Source organism: Ixodes scapularis, unplaced genomic scaffold (genome assembly GCF_016920785.2).
Source record: "Ixodes scapularis isolate PalLabHiFi unplaced genomic scaffold, ASM1692078v2 PGA_scaffold0__279_contigs__length_252992795, whole genome shotgun sequence".
NCBI lineage: Eukaryota > Metazoa > Arthropoda > Arachnida > Ixodida > Ixodidae > Ixodes > Ixodes scapularis.
This window is the reverse complement of record NW_024609835.1, coordinates 27,115,351-27,142,547: the sequence shown is the minus strand read 5'-3', so window position 1 is coordinate 27,142,547 and position 27,197 is coordinate 27,115,351. Positions and strand designations below refer to the sequence as shown.

The 27,197-nt window shown below is 50.1% G+C and overlaps 4 protein-coding genes and 1 pseudogene across 4 annotated transcripts; 1 reads left to right on the top strand and 4 right to left on the bottom strand.

Annotated features, from left to right (window-relative positions):
- Nucleotides 1–1,993: 1,993 nt before the first annotated feature.
- On the bottom strand, nucleotides 1,994–3,907 carry LOC115309298 (annotated as a pseudogene).
- Nucleotides 3,908–9,099: 5,192 nt separating this feature from the next.
- On the bottom strand, nucleotides 9,100–10,794 carry LOC120846138 (tigger transposable element-derived protein 6-like). Its single transcript, XM_040217819.3, has one exon. It carries the CDS (start codon nucleotides 10,723–10,725, stop codon nucleotides 9,169–9,171), a length of 1,557 nt encoding a protein of 518 aa, XP_040073753.1. The 5' UTR covers nucleotides 10,726–10,794; the 3' UTR covers nucleotides 9,100–9,168.
- Nucleotides 10,795–11,957: 1,163 nt separating this feature from the next.
- Nucleotides 11,958–12,752, bottom strand: LOC120846130. The gene is made up of 2 exons (XM_042291571.1): nucleotides 12,319–12,752; nucleotides 11,958–12,204 (listed from the first exon to the last, which is right to left on the bottom strand). The coding sequence occupies exons 1-2, from the start codon at nucleotides 12,648–12,650 to the stop codon at nucleotides 11,958–11,960; spliced, it is 579 nt and encodes a 192-aa protein (XP_042147505.1). The 5' UTR covers nucleotides 12,651–12,752.
- Nucleotides 12,753–12,770: 18 nt separating this feature from the next.
- LOC121836612 lies at nucleotides 12,771–13,936 on the bottom strand. Its single transcript, XM_042291567.1, has 2 exons — nucleotides 13,819–13,936; nucleotides 12,771–13,240 (listed from the first exon to the last, which is right to left on the bottom strand). Exons 1-2 carry the CDS (start codon nucleotides 13,934–13,936, stop codon nucleotides 12,771–12,773), a joined length of 588 nt encoding a protein of 195 aa, XP_042147501.1.
- Nucleotides 13,937–18,035: 4,099 nt separating this feature from the next.
- LOC121047910 lies at nucleotides 18,036–24,378 on the top strand. The gene is made up of 3 exons (XM_040503624.2): nucleotides 18,036–19,549; nucleotides 20,375–20,681; nucleotides 24,369–24,378. Exons 1-3 carry the CDS (start codon nucleotides 18,274–18,276, stop codon nucleotides 24,376–24,378), a joined length of 1,593 nt encoding a protein of 530 aa, XP_040359558.2. The 5' UTR covers nucleotides 18,036–18,273.
- The last annotated feature ends 2,819 nt before the right edge of the window (nucleotides 24,379–27,197 follow it).

Here is a 27,197-nt window from a genome sequence, read left to right as displayed (position 1 = left end):
ACCCGACATCATAGACAAATCGGTGATTTAAAAAAAGCTAGGGGCAGTTTGAGAACGTGGATAGGGGCCATAGAAAAGGAAAAGCTGACGCTGTCAGACCATGATTGCTTGTGCGGGAAGCACTTTGGGTTAAATTCACGAATACTTGTGGTCATGAGATATATTTGTGTTGTTCCAACACGAATGCGGGAAAACCACCAAGTTGTACCGACCACCTGCAGACTACGTTCAGTGCATCTTCAAGTTTAAACGACCGCCTGATCATTTGAATTGTCGTCTGTCGTTTCTGCTTGTCGTCTGCTCATTCAAACAATACCAGCCTGTCCCAGTTGAAAATACTCATTGGGTCCAATTGGATTTTCCAATTGGTACCAATTGCCGAAACCAGTTGTGTTTTGGAATGCTTAGTTGGAAGAAATGCCAATTCGTTCAATATTACCAATTGGCTTTTCCCAACTGGAACCACGAACGAGTGTGTTTTGGTATGCCCAATTCGAGAAATACAAATTGTTGTTTCTTTTCCAATTGGAACCATAATCGACTGTGTTCTGAAACGTCCATTTGGAGAAACACTGATTAATGTGGTTCTAATTGGAACCATCGTATCATTAAATAGCTAGTACTCACCTTCTTAGTGTTCATGTTTTCTTTTTCAAGTGCATCTGGCTCTTTCTCGGAGGTATCAGAAAAAATTGCCTTCTGAATGCGTAGTCTCCCAGTTTCAAGTTTGGCTTGAAGATCCTCTTCAGAAGCTAGGAATGAGAGAAGCAGAGTTGCATGTATCATACAGCCTTGGTGCAAGAAATACATGAGCTGAAAAGATTTATCACTGTCCCACTGTGTTTGAAAACCACCATGATTCTAAAGAAAACCTGGATATGCCAGAAAGAAAAGAAGAAAAAAAGCTACCAGAGCAAGGGGTCATTTTCGAAGTTAGGAAAACGCATACCCACAACACAAAACACAGGGATCTTGTCACCTCAGTGCTACAGTGTAGACCGCATATAACATATGTCGCGGGAGTCGCGAAAATCCACACTATAAGCGGTATCGCGTTATAACCAAAACGTCAATTTTTCAGGCCAAAATACATGCTATGAGACAACTTACCTTTGTAAAAGAATTTATTTTATGTTAGACGAAGAGGAGTCTTTATTTCACCAGTCTAGTACACTTCTCTTTTAAGTGTGTTAATTTTGAAAGAAATGAGCGACTTTTGCCTGGCGCAGCCTTTTAAGCGCGTCGCTGGTTGCGGACGGACGTTGCGAGCGTTCAGGATTGCTAACCCTAATCACTTTTCTCCGGTGATGAAGACGCATGAAAATTCGCATCCTTTATATGGTACGTGCCAGTAATACCTTCAACTTGAGCACAGGCGTGAAATGCTCCAAATAAGAAATCCGGGCGATGTTCGAAAACACAAATGCTTAGAAAACACCACTGTAGTCGAAGTAAACAAACACGACGACACGACAAAGAAAGAAGCACACCTTCATTTATACCACTCAGCTAAACCACAGCGCAATGCCAAAAACTTAATCATCGTCAGAACTTCTGGACATGTCATCTTCGTCGGAAGCTTCGTCAGCTTCCTAGACATCCTACCAAATTCGCAACAACTGACACTTTTGCAAAATGACGACAACAAGAAACGAAAGAAGGTGCAGAAAATTCAAGAGAACACTACCTTGTAATCTGATTAGGTGTCTCGACGACCTTTTCAGCGTAATTTTCAATCTTCGATATGTGCTGCGGCACACCGAAGAGTTCCGCAAGCTTTCCAACATAGATTTGGTCGTCTTCTGAACTGCTGCTGCCTGAACTATCGTCGCTGTTGACATTCGCTGGAAAGAGTGGCGGGCACAGTGCTGCGCGCAAGGCGAGTCGTGGACGCTTCGCCATTTTCAACGTCGTCTTCCCTGGCTCGTCGATGCGCGTCGTCAACAAAACCACGTGACATGTACCTGTGACCCTGGCTCTCGTTTGAGGACAACGCCACTCCGACGGCTCGAGGCAGAGTGGCTGGGAGCACTCTGGGAGGGAGGGAAGCCCTTGGAAAGAGCCACTCTTTTTCAACCACTCGACCTGGCGCATGCTGAAAGCACCACGCAAATTCGCCATTACACAGCTAGAAATGAATGTCCTCAGAATAATGGCTGATGTGAGTGGTGTAGAGAGAAAATTTAGGCAGTGAAGTGGGATAGCTAATTTCGGATCTTTAAGAGGCATCGCACAAATGCAAGTAAGTGCAATATCCCGCTAAATCGAAATGGGCAAGAGAGCAGATTCAGCTGATGATGTTTGTTAGATAAAAACGATCTCATGGACATTTTTACTTAGTCAGGGCTATTCTTACTGGGTAGCAGAAAGCTGGTTTGTGTTAGAATAACATGCGTGAATTACTTCAATTGAGCAACAATTTCTGAACCTCTATCTGTTGGCATTCATTTTTTATGGCTTTGTTCCATTATTTACAATGTCACTGCACTGGGAACCGCCACAACTAACTTATACCGCAATGTCATGTGGGTACACACATTTAAAACTTGGGACATAGAAACAGCCTATGCACACACCTCATCTTGTGAGACTCAATGAAAATGGTTCTTTTGAGACCTACCAAAATGTTGGGCTGGCAGGCATTTTAGCGGTGTCAAAATAAGACAGGTCGAACTGTCACATACTATTTTTTCAAGCTTTTCGTAAGTGCCACCAGCAAGTTTGATAACAGAGTTATTCATTCTTTTATTGATGCCATAAGAAGTTGTCAAAATGGACTTGTCCAGGATCATCCACTTGAACTCAACAGCTTGCGAGGAAAATTCTTTGGTGCTTTCCAGAGGACCGTGATACGTGACATATGGAATTCCCCTAGCTGCCAAAGAATCATACTCCCCCCTCAGATACCAAAATTGTCTTTTGGGTTATGTGGTTGTTAAGTGAACTGCAAAACTGCAAGACCTTTTCACTGAAAGTAGCTCGCTCAGCTGGCACACTGCAGTTTACAGAGCCATGGATCGACAGATTTGTTTAGGTATTCTATTTGCTGCCTTCACACGCTCTTTAAGGTAGCCATTTTCTGATTCAAATAGAAATGCCGAATGGGCCCATAGAGGTCCCCAGAGGCAGACATTGTTTACGAGATGACTAAGCTGATGTACATTGTACGTCACACTGTTTTTTCTGTAGAAGTGCTGAGTAGTGAGCACGAATTCCAAAACCATGAGCTTAACAGCATTGGCATCAATGATAGAAATGTCTTTCTACAGCATCACATGCAGAAACTCGACTAAATGCGCCCAGTGACAAAGCTAACAGTCTCCCAAAATGCTGTCCATGACTGGTATGCTGTAATATGATATCCAGTTTTCAAGCTCCTTTGCATTCCAAAATTTTCTGTCCTTTGAAGACCTTCGCATTCGCCTGACATCCTTTGGTAGCCTCATTCCAAGGAGTTTCTTATCTAGTTCTGTTCAACATAGTTCCGCGATTTTGTTCTCTCGTTCCTTCAAGCCAGTACTCGAGGAACTGACGTCCCATGCCCAACAGCACACAGTTCATATAGTCTGGGACAAATCCTCAGACTATATCAAGTTGATTAACGGGGATGCCGTTTTAACACCACTGACTACTGTCTTTGTCTTAAAAGTGTCATCCAAGTCTTTAACCATTTGGATCTCTGCCCTCTCTGGAGGGTCGTCCTTCAGAGCAGGGTATTTTACAGAACCCCCAAGCCACTCACCAGGGTGCAAGCACCAATTACACCCATTGTACCCATTGAATTTCATGGTGCCCTGCATATGGTCTCTAGCCACTGAATCAACAGCACAGCAAATGCAGAATGCTTTGAAAACTGTGTTGGTACCCTTATAGCACAAAATCCCTGTGAAGACAGATCATTAATCTGTTCAACACGTTCTGGAGTACAGTAGGCTCTCAGTAAACGGAACCCCAAGGGACCAAAAAAATTTGTTCCATTTAACAGGAGTTCCGTTTACTATACTTGGCGACAAGTTTTCTTGGCAATGAAGGGAATGCTAGGGGGGGCGGAGCTCCTGCACGTGTATCACTCCGCCAAGCATCCGGGCTTTCGTTACGTCAGTTTTGGTTTTGTTTTCAGTTTTGGTTTCGTTGTTGGCATTCAAGGCAAGCACTCTATACAACTTGTTAGTGTCTATGAAACCGTTTCCAGTGGACACACAAACTTCGCGACTCTCAGCACTAAGGAACAAGTATGAAAAGCATGTTATGTTTATATTTTCTTTTTAAAAATGATATTCATGTAAATCAAAGAATCACGGCAGAAGGCGGCTGAGTCAGTTACGGCACAAGCCGGACTTACTCAGCCGCCTTCTGCCGCGAATTCTCACGCCTCTACCAGCAGTGTGGTGTCCCCCTCCTACGACATCTAAATTCGGGGTCTCTGCGTCGCCTGAGGGGGTGGCGGACTCGGATTGGGTACGGGTGTTGCGTCGGCTTTCGGCTAAGACTGTGCCGTGCTGTCCCCTCCCTAGTGGCGCGGGGATTCCAGGGATTGGGCTTTGCGTCCAGGTGATGTGGTCTCCACCCTCTCGTGTCTCGATGCTAATTCGTCTTTTGTTCTTCTGTTGTTGTGTTCTATTTGAATTACCTTGCTCTGGGTGGCTGACTAGCAGCTGCTCACGCGTGTGGACCCCGCTTGTCTGCCTAGCCTTGCGAGCCACCCAGAGTACCTCAAGTTTCGCTAATTATTATTATTATTATTATAATAACACTTGGACACAAGTACCACCTCCAATAGAACCTTCTACATCGAAGGAAATTTCTCCAATCGTGAAAATTCAGCACACGAAGAAATGCCCGATGAAGCAAAACACAATTTTATTAAACTGCATCAGGCTTTATAATTTTTATGAAAGCACTCGAGGACGCCCGAAACGTAGACTGAGCAGTAAATAACAGTGCTCATAACGTTGTGCTCGTATAAAGCAACTGCCTTGCTGCGCTTATTCCATTTCCTCTATACCACTCGTGTCGCTGCTACTGCTTTTGCTGGACGAGCTTGAATCCGTGCCTAAAGGAATGATAAAGCTGTCCAGGTTCGTATCGATGGCGCCGTCACATTCCTACGCCTCTTCTTCCAGGTGCTCCACATGAGCGCAGTCCTTCGACCAGTTTTCTTGGCTTACAAGGGCGATGCCTTCGTGCAGTAGTTTTTCCACACCGGCAAGAGTGAACGCAGTGTTGTTTGCTGCAACGTATCCCTTAACCTGGCTCCATACAAGTTCGATGGGATTATAGTCGCAATGGTATGGAGGCAGGCGAACAACGTCATGGTTAGCAGCCTTAGCCAAGGCATCATTGCGGTATCCAGAAAACCTGTATTTGTGCCTCTTCACTAGATCCAGTAGCTCAGGCTTCAGCTGGTCGTGGGAAAATGGAATGTTCTTTTCGGTTAACCGTGCCTGAATATTGGCCTTTAGGCTAGAGGAAGACAGCACCCTCTCCAGCTGTACACTGTGATAGGAGGCATTGTCCATGACAAATACGCTATGTGATTCAATGTTAGCGAGAAATTGTTCCATAAACGACTTCTCAAACCGAGGGCCATCCATTTCGGCGTGATAGTCCGCAGCACCTTTTGTTGCACGGAAGACTAGACATGCTCCATCGACGAACCCCTTCTCACTTCCAGCATGGACCATGATCAAGCGACCGCCTTTGCCGCTCGTGCACGAAGGCCAGTTGTGACTCCTTTGCGAAATGCATCTTCCCGTGAAGCCACAGTTGTGTCTGTCCACACCGTATCCTTAGTGTGGCCTGCATGTACCCATGTCTCATCAAGGTAGTAGATGGTCCTGCAAAAACGACGAAAGATATTTAGAGATACAGTCGAGCCCGCTTACAACGAACCCTTCTACAACACGAAACGGGTTCGCTCAAAGAGAAGTTCGTTATAAATGGACTTACCCTTAAGGGGGGATGTGGGGATGAAAACCCAACTTTTTTATTTTCAAAGCCAAGTGAATGAAATTTTCAGGGTATGTTTATAGCATGAACAATCGAATAACAGCAACATTTCATGGTGCTGCACTTATTAGTTCTAAAGTTAGAAGAGTTTTTCCAATTTATTTTAATGCCTCCTTTGTTCCGAGCATAAAGTAATAATGAAACACAGTAACAGTGTGTAATTTGTTCTGAGGATTCCTGGATAGGTACTTAAGGGCAAGACAAGGCCCTTTTTTTAAATTTCATTTTAGGAAATATTTGCCGCAACATTGTATTTTATGTGATCAGCGGTCCTCACATTCATGCAAAATAATTGATTTGTCATAAATAGCTCGGACATTTTTTTTAGAAAAGGGGCTTGTCTTGCCCTCAGAAATTTATTCAGCATCTAGATTAAAAAAACAGCACAGAAATCCATCACACAGTTCTTAAGTTATCACCTGAACAAACACCAAGGTAAGCAAAAAATTCAATTTTGAGAAAACGGCACTTAAAGTTCCACTTCAGTTTTCAGCGTTAAAACGCCCCTGCAGAATAGTCTGAGGTGTCCTTTTGCAGTCTCTTGTTCTTCCGCTGTTCAGTCTTTGCTTGTTGCCTCTTGTTGGCCTTGCGTACCCGCATGGCGTCCTTTTCAGCCGCCCGCCGGAGAGCTAAATGAGCTGGCTTGAGCCCCAGTGCCTCAGAAATTGTCTCAGTCGCCCTGTACAGCCCGGCATTAAATCTCAGCACTGCCTCATGCAGTGCTGTTTCAACAGCAATTAGTGAAGCGTGCTGCTCCTTAGGCATCAGCGACCACAGCACCGAGTGAAAAGATTCGGACGCGTTCTGGGTCCTTGCCCCCATGCAGCGCTCAAGCAGTGATCTCTCAGAGAGGCGTTGATAGACCGGCAGCATTGCTTCAGCAACAAATGCTGGGAGGTTGTACTTGTGCTGGGGCTGAGGTTCACTCTTCGCTTCAGCAACTCTGTGCTGGCACCACGACTCGCTTCCGTCCGGGCAAAGTTCATGGTGGGGATTCTTGTCTGTTGATGTGACATGGTAGTATGTCGCCATCACTGCTCGCTGCATTTTTGTTAAGTCATTGCAGTTGTTCCTTAGGGCCCAACCATAGTAGCCTGTCAGTTTGTCGATGAGCACCTTAGTCAACTTGCCCTTTCCACCCAGAGGCTTGTCACTCTTTTGGACGATATTTCGGAGTGCGGTTCCCATCCTCTTCTGAACATGGTTCAGGCATTCCTCCTTTATGATAGGGACAATTCCGTATACATTCTCTTGCGAGAGGGCTGAGAAGGTCCTGCTGTCCCCATCCGAAACAAGCGTTGTGTAGCGCAGGTCGTGCTTCGAGATTGACCGCTTGAAAAGAATCAGAGCGGCTTCTACCTCCATCTCTCCCGATTTGGCGTCAGTGTTTTTCTGGCAAATGTGGTGTTGGTGCCAGGTGTGGTAGTTCTGGTCTCCAGGCTTGGGTCCTATCTGGCATCCAAGGCACAAGTTCGACAGAACCACAGCATCCAAGATGAGGCCAGTGTGGTACTCGATAACTGCACCAACACCAATGTGGGACGTGTAACCACGCTTGTGCCATGTCCCATCATACATTATGGTGACGTCTCTGTGGAAACCTGAATCCATCTCCTTGTAGATGGTTTTTACTGCTGAGGCCGATTCAGAATAAAATTCTTCCAAGCATTGTGCCTCTGGCTCCTTGAAAGTATTCTTGAGGTGCTCTTGGAAGGTCTTATGGTGGAGACCCCTGTGAGACACATTCATTGCCGCCCATAAATCGTTCAGAGCAGTCTGCCCCTTTCCAATTTGCTTCACTGCCATCATGGCTCGAATGTTGACCTCAAAGGCCCTGGAATCTTGCTGGCGTGGTGAACTCCATGAGTCTGCTATGATGCCGCAACGGGGACACACGACCTCCAACTTCAGTGCCAGCCCAAGCTGGGTGCCTTCTCGAATGGCCAATCCACTCTCCAAACAGTTCTTGCAAACTGTACAACACAGCAGTTCATTCAGAACATCAGTCTGGATAAGTAAAAACTTTGCACCTGTGCTTGTGGCAGACGACACCGTTCCGGGTGTGGGACCACGCTGCATGGCCTGGAGCTTCCTCTCGGTCGCCGACGTAGAAGAAAGTTCGGTTTGGACGGCATCACGACGCACAGCTGCCGCTTCGATCTCTTCTTGGGTCAAGAAATGCGTCCGCAGATGAACACGGGACGATGGTTTCTCTTTCATTGTCGCGGACGCAAAACTGGTGCTGGCGATCTCGGAAGACCCCGCGGCGCAGAGCGAGCTCGCGGGCCCTTGCGTACTCGCAGCGACAAATGCTTCCTCGGCGACGGCTGGCGCCGCGGTAAACTCGTTGTGGGACATATCAACCCGATCGTCGTCGCCGGTCGGCCGAGCTGAGTCCGACTTCGCCATGCGGACAAACTTCATAGATCGCTTCCGGCTGCCAAAGGCGTGCATAGTCTTGAATTTCATCTTCCTCCGCATCGTGCGCGATCACAAAATACGCAGGAAAGACAAATCGAAACTAGTAAAGGGGCGATAAACGATCGTAAAGGTGGCGAAAGAGCGAAGCGGAGCTGGAGAAAGCAAGCAGACCACTGAGTTAGCAGACGATGCGAACAGGCGACGCGGGAGAAACCGGTCGGTAGAACGGCGCTCCGGGAGAGGAGGAAGGCCGCGTTGGCCAATGACGACCTCGTATTCTGTTGAGCGCCCGCTTTAGCCAATCACGGCTCTCCGATCGCGAGAAGGAAAAACACCAGCGACGCGGGAACCACGAGGCTGACGCCATTTTGAAAGAAGGCAAAAGAAAGAGAAAGAAATCAGCTTCAAAACGGGACCAAGATGGCGGCCGCCAGCCGAACGAGGCGGGAGCGGCGACCGCGCAAAGTTGGGCTTGTTTGGTGTGTTTGATTGTCGATTTTGAGCTCCCGCGGCCTCGTTAGTAATTTTTTTAACACATTTCTAGCGCGAATTAGGTGCTGAAACTTACAGAGAAGATAGTTTATGGAATAAAGAACCCGAAAATGTTATTTTCCAAAAAACGCCATTTTCGCAATTTTTTGGTTTCCAAGACCCGCGTCCCCCCTTAAAATTCAAGATAAATAAGTAAGCACGGCACGGATTGGAAAGCGCAACACCTGCGATCGATGTGCATGGCGTTTATTCAAGGAAGTCCGTAATCGCTGTTTGCTTCCGCAGTGCAGATCCAATTATAGCGCTCTCCAGGTTGCTCAGCTGATCGATGTGAACATCGCTCAGTCCCCGTGCGTACACCAGCTGCTTCAACGAAGCTATGTGCCCCAAAGCCGTCGCTGTCGAAACCGGAGGTGAGGGAGCAACCCCATCGCCGACGTCGTCCTCGTCGTCCTCTTCGTCGTCGGACGCCGCGATGTCCTGCCGCACCTCCCGCACGATAGCTTCATCGGAGGCGCTCTCCGAGACGATGACATCTTCGTCGGCGTCAACGAAGTCGTCCCACGTCTGCCCTTCCTCTGTCAGACTAGCAGCAACGGCTTGGGTCCACAGGGTCGAGTCGATGCTTTGCGCATCGTCTTGGCTTGCTTCCGCAGGAGATTGCTTCGCAGGAGAAAACGAAATCCCAGCTTTTCGAAAGCAGTTCTTGATGCTGCCAGACCTGACTTCCATCCAGGAGGCTTTCAGCATTTCCACTGCGTTCATGAGAGAAATTGTCAGCTGAGGCCCTCGCGCACTTGGTCGGCCGATTGCGATGAGCAGCCTTTCGATGACGCGGCGGCGGTAGCACACTTTGAAATTTCTGATGATCCCCATGTCGAGGGGTTGGAGCTTGGCAGTGGCGTTCGGAGGGAGGAACATCAAAGTCACAGCATTCAGCTGTGGGTTCACATGATGAGCTGAGCAATTATCCAGGATCAACAGGATCTTTCGTTTTTGCTTGACCATGGCATTGTCAAGCTCCGTGAGCCATTCGGCAAAGAGTTGCCGAGTCATCCAAGCCTTGGCACTGTCTCGGTACCGTACGGGCAGGGGGTTGGTGAAACAGCGCGGTTTCTTCGCCGTTCCAATCACAAACGGCAAGCGCCTGTCGCTGCCGTCTACATTACAGCACAGGAGCACAGTTATCCGCACCTTGCTGTGCTTCCCACCGACGCATTTGTCGCCCTTTAACGCGTGCGTACGCACAGGCCTCATCTGGTAAAACAACGCAGTTTCATCCGCGTTGTAGACATCTCGCTCACTGTAGCTGTAGATCTCGTCCAGGTTGTCAGCAAGCCACTGCTCCGCTCTCTCTATGTCCACGGATGCCCCTTCCCCGACGATGGACTTGTAAACAATCCCGTGGCGCTCCTTGAAGCGATGGAGCCATCCGTTTCCAGGGCTGAACTCTGTGAAATTCAGGAGAAACGCGAAGTCCCTGGCTTTCCCAAGCAGCAGGGGTCCGCTGATGGGGACGTTCATAGTTCTTGCGTCGAGAAACCACTTGAAGAGAGCGTCTTCGACGTCTTTGTACGCGGCGTGCCGCAGCCGTTTTCGAGCACTGCAGTCACCATTCATGCTCATTGCTGCCATGATCTTCTCCTTTTCCTTGGCGATCGTCGAAATGGTGGACTTCGATAAGCCATATTTCTTGCACAGTTCGCCGTTTTTCGCCCCTGCGCTCAGCTCCTGAAGGATTGCAGATTTCGTGCCCATGTCGATCGCCTTGCGTTTCTTCGCAGTTGAAGCAATGTCCGACATAACGATCGATGACTCGGCGAGTGACCGTAGACTGAACGATTGCGCGGAGGTCGAGCCGAAATGCCGAAACCAAACGACGAGAGGCAACACGCTTCAGACGGAACGAAAGACAAAAGACCAAAAGACCGCAAAACCCCAACACTCAAAATAAAAAAAAAAAAAAAAAAGCAAAAAAAAAAGAGGGGGCTTTGCACACGGCCCCAACGCTTCGAGCAGAACGCGTGCAAAGCGTTGGGCTGGGAGGCTTGATTGTCTTGCTTTCCCCTTTCGTTCCCTCTTCCCTCCCCATCCCCCTCCCCAAGAACCCGACGCTGTCGGGGTGTTGCGCTGCCGGTGCTCCTCCGCGTTCTGCGCCTCCTCTCCCCTGCCTTATCTCCGCCGGCAGCCAAGGTCGCGGCGCCGTCAGCGCCGTTTCGTTCGTTCTATCCGAGAATTGCGCTCAGAAATGGCCGTTAAAAGTGGGCCGTTTTGTGCAGGATTCTTGCGAAATATGTTTGGGGATGAGAAATTGTTCGTATTAACCGAACGTTCGTTTTAAGTGGGGCCGTTATAAGTGGGCTCGACTGTACAGCCAACCCATACAATGTTTGCAACGCTGAGGCTTTAACAGCGCTGATGGTTATTTCGCTGTGGCTAATTTGGTCAAATCTCTATGGTCAACGAGGCTATGGACATCGAAACAAATGGCGGAACTGCACCAAAGCGGCGCCGGTTGCAGAACTGCACGTGAGGTGTGCCGAGTTACTCATTCGTCGCAAATGGTATTCTAACGACATCAAAAATCGGCAATGTTTCATCATTTAGCCAAATACCGTGGAAGCCAATACTGGCAACTCCCGCGGAAAACGGGCGAAAAGTGATTGCAACGCCCCTGGCGAGCTCGGAGTCTTCGCTAGCAGACAAATTGTCCAAAATGCATTGGTTTTGCCTATCTCCGTGCGAGGTGACCAACGAAAAAAAATTGTCACGGACATTCGCTGCTTTGTAAGTTAAAAAATGGGTGCCAGCTCATGAGTGAAGGACAAAAGGTGGTCCTTTTTCGAAACTGCAAATATTCGGGGCTGTTCATAGTATGTGAATTAAAAGCTTGTATGCTGTTGAACAGGGAAGGAAAATTAGAAACAGACATCTTTTTTCTTATAAACACTTACATTTAATGGAGAATGAACTGTGCTTGAAATTATTAATGAACAAAATTTGCAAATGAAGTACGGAGGTTCTTGCGCAATCAGTCAGTCGTCGTCATCACCGTTGCTCTCGGACCTCTGTCGCCAGTCCGTCGCAATTTCAAGCAACTTCTTTTCAATCGGGAAATCAAAGCAGCTTGAACTGCCCAACATCTGCTTCGTGTACAAAAGGCCGCTGACGGTGCTTGTTGCGAGCCAGTTTCTTTGCTTCGTTTTCATGTTGTTCGCAGCAGATAAGATCCTTTCCGCCGCCGCACTTGAATGTGGTAGGCACAGAACCGCAGGCACAAATCTTTCCAGTGAGGGAAAGGCTTGCGTGCCGTCAACTTGACTTGTTCAAAACATCTTCGTCCAAAACTCTTCAAATAACTCTTCCTGTGGCAGCTCCTCCGAGGGGGTATTTTGCAGGTGAAGCCATTCGTTGTCCAGAGACTGCGCGCCAATCTTTTGAAGGAGCCGAGGAAATGACGCTGCCAGGGGAATGATGGACGCATTCTTTCCTTCATGGACTTTCTTTGGGGTTAGGATATTCATGTGTACAAGTACAGGACTCTTGAAGGGCATCCGCTGCATGACTTGTCCCACTTCCTCAATCAGACATACGAGGCAGCGGAGCTTAAAGAAACGAACCTGCTCCTGAGACACCTTTAGACTGGGACTGGAGAGGCTCATATCCACATTCGCTCCCAGGTACATCTGTTCCAGGGGTACAAAATACATAAGGTTCCTGTACTGCATATCTTCAACTGGCGTGCTTCGGACGTACGGGCCTTAAAGGTAGCAATCCGTGATGGTGCGCATGCTTGTGGATGCAGCTTCCCGAAAAGTGTGGAGCTGCAGCTGCTCTGTCTGCATCAGTCAGTTTAAGTTAGTAAAGCTCGGGAGGATGAAATCCACAAATTCCAAGATGAGCTTGTTGACGGGGTCCACAAGTCTTTCGTGAACCGTAGCAGGCACTAGGAGTCGCTCGGTTGAAGCCGCTGCTGCGAAATATGCTGTCAACGCGTCGTACTGCTCAAGAACACGAGCGACTGCTGCGTGCACTGAGAGCCACCTTGTCTGGGTGGGGTGCAACGGTTTGTGGGGTTTGAGCTCGAGGAGGCGCTGGAACTTCTGGAAAACATCCACCCATTTGGGGCTGAAGGAGATGTAGTTATATACGTCCCTCACAATGTCTTCAATCATGCATGTAAATTTCGCGCAGGCATACGACGTGCATAGGTGGAAGGAGTGGCACACACGTGTCAGAACAAAGATGTCAGGAATCTCCTTCTTGAGGAGAGTCATGACTGAGTTGTTCTTGCTCATCATAACGCTCGCTCCGTCAGCTGCAAAGCCGAGTATGTTTTCTTTGTAGGGAATATTTGCTGCTTCGACTGCACTCACCCGAGTCCCGAAGAGCCCACTTGCAGTGCGTCAAGAGGAAGAAGCCTGAAAAGGCGTCCTGGACATCACCACCCTTGAAGAAACGGTTACTATGCACAGATGCTTGCACGCAATAACGTCGGTGGATTCATCAATGATAAGAGAAAACTTCGAGTTTTGGAGTGAACCGCAGAGTTTGAGGCGGCTGCATTCGCCGGTGACGTTTTTGATCATTCCAATCGTCTTCATTCTAGCACATGCAACCTTTTTCGCGATTTCAAAGTCTTTGCAGACTTGTTGAATGAATTTCAGCAAGTGGTCAGCGACAGCAATGGGTAGATTGTGTTCTGCAATAAAGATGGCCATCCGGACTTCACCTTCTTTCGCCGGCCTGTCTGACGGTGACTCCTGCGTTGATGTTGCCTGAAGAATCGTAGGCTGTTGTACCAACTTCTTGCAATTTGCTTTGTGTTTCACCGTGGTCATGTGGTGGTCGAGGTTTAACTTTCCTGCACTCACCGACAGGTGCATTGATGCTCACTTTGCAATAGGCAAAGGTGGGGCCCGTCTAGCTGGAAGAGAGCCATTGCCTTGTCCTTTTTTTCTTTGGTCCACTTGACGTTGTATTTTTGCTCATAACATTTCTTCTTTGGTGGCATTTTAGAGCTGCAACCCGGTTTTGTCTAATTCGGCGTTGCTACATAAAAAAGTAAGATGTAGGAATCCCAACTAGGCGAGGAACAGCTAAGCCTGCGAAGGAGCGCAGTGCACCACAAACGTGACCACAAACAAAGCGCAAAGTCGGAGAAAGAACTACGACAAACTCTGAGATTGAAAGATTGAGCGGTAGCTTGTGCAAACCTAGCGAAAATAACAAGTGGTAAGCCGACACAAAGTAAGCAGCGAATTGACGTAAACTTTTGAGGAAGAGGGTAATTATTTCTCTCTACAGAAATTTACAAAAATATCTAGGTTTTTTAACGAAAATTCTCCAGATATTTTTTTCCAGACTGGCAATGCTGGTGCGAGGTGCGCCCCGTTGCGTCCTGCCAATCTGCATGTGTCCTTTCAGCACGCTCTGCGTGCCCGGCACTCTTTCGCCATCTAACGAGAAGCAACACAAGCACAATTGTAGGCGCTTGTAGAATGTGCAGTGCCCTCTCTTGACGCCGTCGCGAAATGACGGCATGGGTAGCTGGCACAGCGCGGCCGGCAGAGCGGTTTGCAGCAGAACAGACAGAACAGAACGACTGGAGTTCGCGACAGCCACAAACTCCAGCTGTCGCGCCAAGTGTGACAGCACGGCGTCCACAGCGCCAGGCCGGTCGAGGGCAGCGTGCAGGTCAGGTCAACCACGTTGGGCACCCAGAAATGGCTCAGGTGCACCTTGCTCCAGTAGTCGTGGACCTTGTGTATATGAAGAACCCTTCAGCCCTCGCAGTACACTGCCGCGAGGTCCGGAGTCATGGAGGCGCCCCGGGCCTCTTTGATCTGCGTCCTGGAGCGTGCAGCCCCGAAAGAACAAGGACAGCTTGTCACTCGGGACCCCCGGTCTGGGCCGCCGCTGGTCCGACCGTCTTCGCCATGAGACGAAGCCTTGCTGCAGCCCGGTCCCTTGCTGCCACGTCCACGTTGTGATGTGGCGGGTCGATTTTGTGGCAAGGAACGAGGCCGTCTCAGCCCCAAGAGACGGGGCATCCAACAATGACAGTGTTGTGTATAGAGGGCGCTGAACTCATGCATTACCAATTGTATATAAGAGCATCACCATCGGCATAAAGATCAGTCAGCGTCCAGTGCCTGCCTCGTGTCAGTTCTTGTTCTGCGGCCTTCCGGCCGCGTTCGCCGGTCTACACCACATTGGCGCAGTCGACAAAAGCACAACCTCGGCAGCAGTCAAGATGACAGCCGTTCTTCGCAACTAGTACACGAGGGGCGTTGCCCATTAACGCAAGGATGAATACGTTCGGGCTGCCATCGTTAGCCCCGTTTTTAGAGGCGCCGGGAGACCCGGCAGTGCCATGGCGGCAATGGCGAGAGGACTTTGAGATCTTTCTACAGGCGACGGAAATGGACGCGAAACCGCCAGCACAACGAAAGGCGATACTTCTACAGTGTTTGGGGGTGGAAGGTCGAAGAGTGTTTCGCACGTTGGTTCCAGAGCCTGCGGCTGCACCACCGATAACTGCTGCTGCAACTGGAAGTACGCCGGAGAAGACCACATCAAAAGGGGGTGAGCCGGACGACTACACCGATGCACTTCGGTTGTTGGAACGACATTTCACGAACACTCTGAATGTGCTTGTCGAACGACGGCGATTCATGTTGCGGCGACAGCTTCAGGAAGAACCGATACGCGCGTACGTCAGTGCCCTGCGACAGCTCGCGAGTACTTGCGACTTCGGTGACTATCTTGAGGCAGCGCTGCGGGATAAAGTTGTCGACGGAGTACGGAGCGTGGAGCTAAGAAAGAAGCTGCTCATGAAAGGTTCACAGCTTACGTTGGGCCAGGCCATGGACATCCTACAGACGTTCGAGCAGGCAGCGGAAGGTGCCCGTGTCTACGAGGAGGGGCGTGACTCTGCCATGGCTCAGCAAGTCGAGAGGGCAAGAAATCGTTCAGGAACAGGAGTCAGCGGTTCTTCAACAGTTCCGGACCGCAGGTGTTACAGATGCGGTGCTTCAGGACACCTAGCCAGTGCACGGGAATGCAGAGCGCGAGATAGACAGTGTTCGAGGTGTCACAAGGTGGGACATTTTCAAGCGGTATGTAGAAGTACCGGGCAAGCGCGGGTGCAAGCGGTTCAGGACACGGACGGAAACGAAGAGTTGGGTGTCCTAACAGTCACACAGAACGAGCGAACCACTCTGACAGTCGACGTTTGCGTCGAGGGCGAAGTGATTCAGCTTGTCGTGGACACAGGCTCGTCAGTGTCTATCTTGCCAGCAAACATCTATCAAGAAAAATTTGCAAGACGGTTCGCCTTGGCTCCAGCAACGGTGACTCTGCGGGACTTTTCACAGCAAAGAATTCCAGTCTTGGGATGTTTTGTGGCTCAAGCGGCACGTGGAGGCGTGTCGTCAAACATTCGCTTCTATGTGGTGTCAAGGGGCATGGCGTTGCTGGGACTGGATGCGGTGCAACAACTACGACTGCATATCGACGGCGCATCGCTGGCGTGCCTACAGACAACGGCGGGGCCACAACCTCTGCCTCCTGAACTTAGTGAGTTTTCATTCCTCTTTGCGGGGAAACTGGGACTTGCTAAAAACGTGGTACTCGAAGTTAAACTGCGCCCCAACGTCAAACCAGTATCAGCAAAAGCTAGGCGATTACCGTTGATGTTGCGAGAACAAGTCTCTGCTGAGTTGTTAAGATTAGAGCGTGAAAGCATTATCGAACGGGTAAACGCTTCTGAGTGGGTGTCTCCAATAGTGGTGGTAAAAAATAAAAGACGGGAGCATCCGACTCTGCGTAGATTTACGGGAGCCAAACAAGGCCATTGTCGTTGACGGCTTCCCGTTGCCGCACACGGAGGAGCTTTTGCACGCTTTGAACGGAGCAGCATGGTTCTCTAAACTGGACCTGGCGTCAGCCTATCACCAGGTCGAGTTGTCAGAAGACAGCCGGGCACTGACGACGTTTGCCACACATGAGGGACTGTTTCAGTTCCGTAGAGTCTGTTTTGGCCTTGCTTCGGCGCCCGCCGCGTTTCAGCGGATGATGGAAGAAATATTGAAAGGTTGCAAGGGCGTCCTATTGTATATTGACGATATTATTGTCTTTGGCAAAAATAAGAAAGAACACAACAGTCATCTGCGCGAGGTCTTGCAACGAATAGCGGCCGCTGGCCTGCAACTGAACACGAAATGTGTCTTCGGGGTAGAGGAATTGTCGTTCTTGGGTCACCATGTGAGCGCAAGGGGTCTCGCACCCCTCAAATCAAAAGTGGACGCGATTATCAATGCACAGACGCCAACGGATTTGGTGGGGTTGCGTTCTTTTCTTGGGCTCATGGGATACTATTCTCATTTCCTCCCTCATTATTCAGAAGTGGTGGAGCCACTGCGGCGCCTTCTTCGCAAGGGCCAGGAGTTCATCTGGGACCAGAACGCTGAGGAAAGCTTCGGCAAGGCTAAGAACCTACTAGCGTCGTGCAGCGCAGTATCCATGTTTGACCGGTCCTCACCTGTACAGGTAACAACTGATGCATCGGCATATGGGCTGGGAGCGGTACTGCAACAGGTGATCGACGGTGAGATGCGCATTTGCATCAAGGACATTGACGCCACAGGAACGCAAATACTCTACGGGAGAACGAGAAGCCCTGGCATGTCTGTGGGCTTGCGAGCACTGGCATGTGTACTTCTGGGGCAGAATTTTTGTGCTGCGAACGGACCACCAGGCATTGGTAACATTGCTCTCTACTAATGGCACCGGAAGGCGACCACTTCGGATAGAGCGGTGGTGTGCAAGGCTGATGAGGTACAATTTTACTGTACAATACACGAAAGGAGAAGATAATGTAGTCGCTGACGCACTCTCCCGGTTGCCCTTGCTGTCCACAGAGTGCGACCCAGTAGAGGAGGTCATTGCTGTGGTGTCAAGCGTGGTAACAAAGAACCAATTGCAAGTGGAGACAGAGAAGGACGGCGTGTTACAAGAGGTGATGCAGTATGTCGCATCTAGGTGGCCAGAAAAGAAATGTCTGTCAGGAAAGCTACTATCATTTTGGCGGATTCAAGAAGAGTGTTGTGTATAGAGGGCGCTGAACTCATGCATTACCAATTGTATATAAGAGCATCACCATCGGCATAAAGATCAGTCAGCGTCCAGTGCCTGCCTCGTGTCAGTTCTTGTTCTGCGGCCTTCCGGCCGCGTTCGCCGGTCTACACCACATTGGCGCAGTCGACAAAAGCACAACCTCGGCAGCAGTCAAGATGACAGCCGTTCTTCGCAACTAGTACGCGAGGGGCGTTACCCATTAACGCAAAGATGAATACGCTCGGGCTGCCATCGTTAGCCCCGTTTTTGGAGGCGCCGGGAGACCCGGCAGTGCCATGGCGGCAATGGCGAGAGGACTTCGAGATCTTTCTGCAGGCGACGGAAATGGACGCGAAACCGCCAGCACAACGAAAGGCGATACTTCTACAGTGTTTGGGGGTGGAAGGTCGAAGAGTGTTTCGCACGTTGGTTCCAGAGCCTGCGGCTGCACCTGCACCACCGATAACTGCTGCTGCAACCGGAAGTGCGCCGGAGAAGACCACATCAAAAGGGGGTGAGCCGGACGACTACACCGATGCACTTCGGTTGTTGGAACGACATTTCACGAACACTCTGAATGTGCTTGTCGAACGACGGCGATTCATGTTGCGACGACAGCGTCAGGAGGAACCGATACGCGCGTACGTCAGTGCCCTGCGACAGCTCGCGAGTACTTGCGACTTCGGGGACTTTCTTGAGGCAGCGCTGCGGGATAAAGTCGTCGACGGAGTACGGAGCGTGGAGCTAAGACAGAAGCTGCTCATGAAAGGTTCACAGCTCACGTTGGGCCAGGCCATGGACATCCTACAGACGTTCGAGCAGGCAGCGGAAGGTGCCCGTGTCTACGAGGAGGGGCGTGACGCTGCCATGGTTCAGCAAGTCGAGAGGGCAAGAAATCGTTCAGGAACAGGAGTCAGCGGTTCTTCAACAGTTCCGGACCGCAGGTGTTACAGATGCGGTGCTTCAGGACACCTAGCCAGTGCACGGGAATGCAGAGCGCGAGATAAGCGGTGTTCGAGGTGTCACAAGGTGGGACATTTTCAAGCGGTATGTAGAAGTACCGGGCAAGCGCGGGTGCAAGCGGTTCAGGACACGGACGGAAACGAAGAGTTGGGTGTCCTAACAGTCACACGGAACGAGCGAACCACTCTGATAGTCGACGTTTGCGTCGAGGGCGAAGTGATTCAGCTTGTCGTGGACACAGGCTCGTCAGTGTCTATCTTGCCAGCAAACATCTATCAAGAAAAATTTGCAAGACGGTTCGCCTTGGCTCCAGCAACGGTGATTCTGCGGGACTTTTCACAGCAAAGAATTCCAGTCTTGGGATGTTTTGTGGCTCAAGCGGCACGTGGAGGCGTGTCGTCAAACATTCGCTTCTATGTGGTGTCAAGGGGCATGGCGTTGCTGGGACTGGATGCGGTGCAACAACTACGACTGCATATCGACGGCGCATCGCTGGCGTGCCTACAGACAACGGCGGGGCCACAACCTCTGCCTCCTGAACTTAGTGAGTTTTCATTCCTCTTTGCGGGGAAACTGGGACTTGCTAAAAACGTGGTACACGAAGTTAAACTGCGCCCCAACGTCAAACCAGTATCAGCAAAAGCTAGGCGATTACCGTTGATGTTGCGAGAACAAGTCTCTGCTGAGTTGTTAAGATTAGAGCGTGAAAGCATTATCGAACGGGTAAACGCTTCTGAGTGGGTGTCTCCAATAGTGGTGGTAAAAAAAAAAGACGGGAGCATCCGACTCTGCGTAGATTTACGGGAGCCAAACAAGGCCATTGTCGTTGACGGCTTCCCGTTGCCGCACACGGAGGAGCTTTTGCACGCTTTGAACGGAGCAGCATGGTTCTCTAAACTGGACCTGGCGTCAGTCTATCACCAGGTCGAGTTGTCAGAAGACAGCCGGGCACTGACGACGTTTGCCACACATGAGGGACTGTTTCAGTTCCGTAGAGTCTGTTTTGGCCTTGCTTCGGCGCCCGCCGCGTTTCAGCGGATGATGGAAGAAATATTGAAAGGTTGCAAGGGCGTCCTATTGTATATTGACGATATTATTGTCTTTGGCAAAAATAAGAAAGAACACAACAGTCATCTGCGCGAGGTCTTGCAGCGAATAGCGGCCGCTGGCCTGCAATTGAACACGAAATGTGTCTTCGGGGTAGAGGAATTGTCGTTCTTGGGTCACCATGTGAGCGCAAGGGGTCTCGCACCCCTCAAATCAAAAGTGGACGCGATTATCAATGCACAGACGCCAACGGATTTGGTGGGATTGCGTTCTTTTCTTGGGCTCATGGGATACTACTCTCATTTCCTCCCTCATTATGCAGAAGTGGTGGAGCCACTGCGGCGCTTTCTTCGCAAGGGCCAGGAGTTCATCTGGGACCAGAACGCTGAGGAAAGCTTCGGCAAGGCTAAGAACCTACTAGCGTCGTGCAGCGCAGTATCCATGTTTGACCGGTCCTTACCTGTACAGGTAACAACTGATGCATCGGCATATGGGCTGGGAGCGGTACTGCAACAGGTGATCGACGGTGAGACGCGTACGATAGCATTTGCATCAAGGACGTTGACGCCACAGGAACGCAAATACTCTACGGGAGAACGAGAAGCCCTGGCATGTCTGTGGGCTTGCGAGCACTGGCATGTGTATTTGTGGGGCAGAAATTTTGTGCTGCGAACGGACCACCAGGCATTGGTAACATTGCTCTCTACTAATGGCACCGGAAGGCGGCCACTTCGGATAGAGCGGTGGTGTGCAAGGCTGATGAGGTACAATTTTACTGTACAATACACGAAAGGAGAAGATAATGTAGTCGCTGACGCACTCTCCCGGTTGCCCTTGCTGTCCACAGAGTGCGACCCAGTAGAGGAGGTCATTGCTGTGGTGTCAAGCGTGGTAACAAAGAACCAATTGCAAGTGGAGACAGAGAAGGATGGCGTGTTACGGGAGGTGATGCAGTATGTCACATCTAGGTGGCCAGAAAAGAAATGTCTGTCAGGAAAGCTACTATCATTTTGGCGGATTCAAGAAGAGCTTTCTGTTCTGGAGGGGGTGCTGTTTCGTGCAGAGCGGGTGGTGCCTCCATCGACATTGGTGTCCAGATTCATCATGATGGCCCACGAATCGCATCCGGGCATCGTCAGGACAAAGCAGCGACTCCGGGAGCAGTATTGGTGGCCTGGGATGGACGAAGACGTGGAAAACTGCATTAGAAGCTGCGCTGTGTGCAAGGCATCAGACAAGTCTGCAAAGACCGCGGTGGCCCCTCTACAACCAGTGCAATGGCCCGAAAAGCCCTGGGAAAAGCTGGGCATGGATATTGTGGGCCCGATGGAACGAGCCCCTCCAGAGTGCAGATTTGCAGTAACTGTGATTGATTATCACAGTAAGTGGCCGGAGGTTTTTTTTGTGTCGTCGATAACTTCTCAGTCGGTGACGAAAGTGTTACTGGAGCTATTCGCGAGGGAAGGATACCCAAAGAGTGTTGTCACTGACAATGGCAGACAATTTATGTCGACACAGTTTGAAGGGTTCCTACAAGACAGAGGAATTGAACACTGTGTGGCCTCGCTGTACTACCCGCAGTGCAACGGTCAAATAGAACGATTTAACCGCGTCTTAAAAGAGTATATTCAGGTGGTGGCACTGGAGCGCAGACCACTTAAGGAGGCAATTCTGGAATACCTGAGTATTTACAGGGCAACTCCCCATGCGACCACCGGCATGTCTCCGGCGTTTTTGCTACACGGAAGGCGGCCACGAACAAGACTGGACGTCGTGGGACTACCGGAGAGAGGGTTTTTCGATGAACCGCGGCCTCACGTCGCCGAACTGCAACGCCGTGTCAAAGAGCGACAGCAGAGGACAAAGAAATACACCGATGAAAGACGGGGTGCCAGGCACTCCATCATTGAACCCGGCGACTTCGTAAAAATAAAGAGGTGGGGAGGACCAAAAGGACAGCAGAGGTTTTCTTTGCCAATAGAAGTAAAAAAACGCGTGGGAAAAAATTCCTTCCTTTTAGACAATGGGAAGAAATGGAACGCTGCCAAATTGACAGTAGTGGCCAAAGGAGGAGCACCAGGTGCCCGGAACTTGGTAGAAAAAGTTATGGAACGACGTGGAGCGGTAAGAGACCAGTTAGGCGACCTGGATTTGCCCACTGAAGAGGGGGCATCACAACTACCATCACCACGGGACGTCGCAACTGCCAGAACCCCAGAGACATTATCGCCAGGTGACGACAGCGCTACCGTCGCTACGCACGGAGCGGGAGCTGCACGGGGTGCTGAGACACTTCCAGACTCTACACTTCAGGAGACTGAAATCTTGTCGACACCAGCAGAGTCGGCGCCGGCACCAGAGCAAGTCGAAGCGCAGGACATCTCCGGCCAACAGGAGTTGTTGACCACGGCACCGTCGTACAGCAGGCCTCAGCGACAAAGAAGAATGCCCGGAAAATACAACGATTATGTTTTACACTAGAATGATCTGTTATAGTGGTTCCAGAGCTATGTGAATAACTGTAATTATTGTGTTCTAGTTACTGGGGTTTTGTTTATTTAAAGGGGGGAAATATGTTGTGTATAGAGGGCGCTGAACTCATGCATTACCAATTGTATATAAGAGCATCACCATCGGCATAAAGATCAGTCAGCGTCCAGTGCCTGCCTCGTGTCAGTTCTTGTTCTGCGGCCTTCCGGCCGCGTTCGCCGGTCTACACCACAAAGAGCTTTCTGTTCTGGAGGGGGTGCTGTTTCGTGCAGAGCGGGTGGTGCCTCCATCGACACTGGTGTCCAGATTCATCATGATGGCCCACGAATCGCATCCGGGCATCGTCAGGACAAAGCAGCGACTCCGGGAGCAGTATTGGTGGCCTGGGATGGACGAAGACGTGGAAAACTGCATTAGAAGCTGCGCTGTGTGCAAGGCATCAGACAAGTCTGCAAAGACCGCGGTGGCCCCTCTACAACCAGTGCAATGGCCCGAAAAGCCCTGGGAAAAGCTGGGCATGGATATTGTGGGCCCGATGGAACGAGCCCCTCCAGAGTGCAGATTTGCAGTAACTGTGATTGATTATCACAGTAAGTGGCCGGAGGTTTTTTTTTTGTGTCGTCGATAACTTCTCAGTCGGTGACGAAAGTGTTACTGGAGCTATTCGCGAGGGAAGGATACCCAAAGAGTGTTGTCACTGACAATGGCAGACAATTTATGTCGACACAGTTTGAAGGGTTCCTACAAGACAGAGGAATTGAACACTGTGTGGCCTCGCTGTACTACCGGCAGTGCAACGGTCAAATAGAACGATTTAACCGCATCTTAAAAGAGTATATTCAGGTGGCGGCACTGGAGCGGAGACCACTTAAGGAGGCGATTCTGGAATACCTGAGTATTTACAGGGCAACTCCCCATGCGACCACCGGCATGTCTCCGGCGTTTCTGCTACACGGAAGGCGGCCACGAACAAGACTGGACGTCGTGGGACTACCGGAGAGAGGGTTTTTCGATGAACCGCGGCCTCACGTCGCCGAACTGCAACGCCGTGTCAAAGAGCGACAGCAGAGGACAAAGAAATACACCGATGAAAGACGGGGTGCCAGGCACTCCATCATTGAACCCGGCGACTTCGTGAAAATAAAGAGGTGGGGAGGACCAAAAGGGGACAGCAGAGGTTTTCTTTGCCAATAGAAGTAAAAAAACGCGTGGGAAAAAATTCCTTCCTTTTAGACAATGGGAAGAAATGGAACGCTGCCAAATTGACAGTAGTGGCCAAAGGAGGAGCACCAGGTGCCCGGAACTTGGTAGAAAAAGTTATGGAACGACGTGGAGCGGTAAGAGACCAGTTATGCGACCTGGATTTGCCCACTGAAGAGGGGGCATCACAACTACCATCACCACGGGACGTCGCAACTGCCAGAACCCCAGAGACATTATCGCCAGGTGACGACAGCGCTACCGTCGCTACGCACGGAGCGGAAGCTGCACGGGCTGCTGAGACACTTCCAGACGCTACACTTCAGGAGACTGAAATCTTGTCGACACCAGCAGAGTCGGCGCCAGCTCCAGAGCAAGTCGAAGCGCAGGACATCTCCGGCCAACAGGAGTTGTTGACCACGGCACCGTCGTACAGCAGGCCTCAGCGACAAAGAAGAATGCCCGGAAAATACAATGATTATGTTTTACACTAGAATTATCTGTTATAGTGGTTCCAGAGCTATGTGAATAACTGTAATTATTGGTGAAAGTTGTGTTCTAGTTACTGGGGTTTTGTTTGTTTAAGGGAGGAGGTGGGGAATAAATATGAAATTTCTTATTTCTAGAGATATCTGAACGAAATTTAGCGAATGTGTTTATAGCACAGACATAAGAGTAACTGCAAAGTTTCATGGAGCTGTGCATATTATTTCTCAAGTTACAAATATTTATCAAAATCGTCCATATGCATTCCTTATCCCAGGTCTGGAGAATTTGAAAAAGGTAGTAGCGGCGTAAAATTTGTTATGATGACCCCTGGATACATTCCCCAGGGCATAACAGAGCCCTTTTTTTAAATTTCTTTGTTGAAAAATTTTAACGCAACTTTGAATTTTGTGTAGTCAATGAAACCCACATTCACCAAAGTTCATTTTTTTATTATAAATTTTTAGTACAGTTTTCTAAAAAAAGGGCTCTGTTATGCCCTCACAAAGTTATAAGAGAACAGAATAAAAAAGACAGCACAAAAATCCATTCATCAGTTCCTGAGATATCGCTGGGACGAGCAGCCACGACAGTGAAAAAATCCATTCTGAGAAAACAGCACTTGAAAGTTGCACGCAGATTTTCAGCTTTAGAATGACCCTGCAGAATAGTCAGAAGTGTTCTTGCGCACTTTCTTCTTGTTCCGCCTTTCCAAATTCTCTTGATGTCGTTTGCTGGCCTTATGCAGACGTAGGGCATCTTTCTCGACAGCTCGTTGGAGGGCCAGATGGGTCGGCTGAAGTCCCACTGCAACCGATATTTCTGCAGTTGCCTTGTAGCAGCCGGCGTTGAACCTCAACACCGCTTCATGCAGTGCAGTTTGCTGGCATAGCTCCAAGTTCGGCTTGAGCAATATCACAATGTCTAGCTTCTGCTTCAATCTCCTCACGTGTCAGGAAATGCGTCCGCAGATGGGTGCTAGAAGACGCGCTCCTACTTGTCGCGGCAGGCGGAAGACGGGCGCTGGGACCCGCGATCTCGGGAGGAACCACAACGGTCGGCATGCTCGGTACTCCAGGCGTGAGCGGAGCGATGCGTTCTTCCTCGACGACAGCCGATGGCACAGAAAATCCATCACTGGAAGTGTTGACGCGATCATCATTGACGGCACGCCGTGCAGAAACTTCCAACTTCACCATCCGCACTAACTTCATGGACCGCTTCCGCGCGCCAAACGCGTGCACCGTCTTGTACTTCGAACCCCGCATCGTGTGCGACCACGAAACAGACGGGCACGCTACACGAAACTACTCAAAGAAAGTTCGGAAAACGATCGTAAAGATGGCGAAAAACGAAGTGGAGCTGACAAAGCAAGAGCGCGTGCAAGCAGACCACTACCAAAAGCAGACGACGCAAGCGGCAACAGCAGGAGAAACGGAGGAGGAGAGCGCTCCGCGCGCGGAGAAATCGCGTCCCAGCCAATAGCAGTCGCACGCTCCTCGAGCGCGCGCTCTGTCCAATCGCGTTCTTGCGATTGCGACATGGAAGAACGGCGACCACGCCGTAACCACGCGGCCGACGCCATTTTGGGAGCTGGCAAAAAAAAGAGAAAGAATTCACATTCAAAACAAGACTAAGATGGCGGCCGTCGGCCCAACGCGTCGAAAATGGCGAGCGTGCGAAGTTGGGGTTGATTTTGACGTTTGACCGTCACTTGGATGCTATTCAGGCCTCGTAAATAATTGTTTTTAAATATTTCCCCGTTGTATTTGGTGCTGATAATTACAGAGAAGGTAGTTTATGAGATATACAACCGAAAAATAAGGTTTTCTAAAAATCGACTTTTTCGCGATTTTCCGGTTTTCAAAGCCCGCGTCCCCCCTTAAAGGGGGGAAATATGTTGTGTATAGAGGGCGCTGAACTTATGCATTACCAATTGTATATAAGAGCATCAACATCGGCATAAAGATCAGTCAGCGTCCAGTGCCTGCCTCGTGTCAGTTCTTGTTCTGCGGCCTTCCGGCCGCGTTCGCCGTTCTACACCACAGACAGTGATGGTGTCACCAAGGCGGCCCTGGAGGGAGGCGCTGACCGGGGTTGCTTCCGGATCTCGTGGCGACCGTTTGACTCTGCTCAAGCTGAAATCCGGCCTGCACACTTGTCGGGGTGGCAAGATGTCTCTCGTTCCTCCCTTGGCCTTGTTTTTCTACATGAGAGGGAAGAGGGAAAGGACCCCTTTGAGGTGGATCTTCAGAGCATCTCTTCGCATATTGCAAAGAAATTCTGCTCGGTCCCCCTTCATATGCGTGGTGGGGGATGGGGTGGAAAGCATGACTTCGAAACGGGGCTTGAGGAAAAGTCAATGGGCCAACCACTCGCCGAAAGTCGTAAAATCCCTCGGGGGCGCTCCTTCTTCAGGATCGCTTTGGCGGAAGCAGGAGAAGGGCGCCATGCAGAGCGGGAGGTTCCAGTTGGAAGGCAGACCACGCAGTGCCTTTAACAGGATATGTCACTCTGCGTACACAAACTGAACTCGGCAGCAGAGGATGCGGCAACCTGCCAAAGCAAGCGAGGGTTTCCTGGTTGCTAGGATTTTTATAGCTGTCCTTTTCTATGACTGCAACCTGCTGCCGCGAGAAACTGGTCCTCGGTCGGCTCGTCCTTCCTCATTGTGTAAGGATTGAGGTTGCGTACATGTACTGGTCCACCTACGTCCCTACATTGCAGGTCCAATAGCTTGTAGAACAAGCGGAAGCATGTCTTTTTGACTCGGTATGGGCCTGACGACTTTGGCGCCAGCGCAGCTGAGAAGGCCTTGCTTGTATCGCTAAGCATGTGCGTGCGGCTAAGCACAAGGACGCCCGCCTGATAACTGACATCTCGGTGCGTGCAGTCGTATGGGGCCTTTTGGCTAGCCTGCGCCGCTTCCAGATTTTGGCGGGCTTTGGAAAAAACGTTCGTCAACCAAA

Excerpts from the sequence above, each read along its gene's own strand:
- LOC120846138 (XM_040217819.3), bottom strand. The coding sequence starts at position 10,725 with ATGTCGGACATTGCTTCAACTGCGAAGAAACGCAAGGCGATCGACATG.
- LOC120846130 (XM_042291571.1), bottom strand. The coding sequence starts at position 12,650 with ATGCAGTACAGGAACCTTATGTATTTTGTACCCCTGGAACAGATGTAC. Across the intron at positions 12,205-12,318 it reads GACAACGAATGGCTTCACCT|ATTTGTGCCTGCGGTTCTGT; the intron begins GCAAAATACCCC and ends CTCACTGGAAAG.
- LOC121836612 (XM_042291567.1), bottom strand. The coding sequence starts at position 13,936 with ATGCCACCAAAGAAGAAATGTTATGAGCAAAAATACAACGTCAAGTGG. Across the intron at positions 13,241-13,818 it reads CCACCTTTGCCTATTGCAAA|CTGACGGAGCGAGCGTTATG; the intron begins GTGAGCATCAAT and ends TCGGCTTTGCAG.
- LOC121047910 (XM_040503624.2), top strand. The coding sequence starts at position 18,274 with ATGAATACGCTCGGGCTGCCATCGTTAGCCCCGTTTTTGGAGGCGCCG. Across the intron at positions 19,550-20,374 it reads ACCTCTGCCTCCTGAACTTA|AAGTGGTGGAGCCACTGCGG; the intron begins GTGAGTTTTCAT and ends CTCATTATGCAG.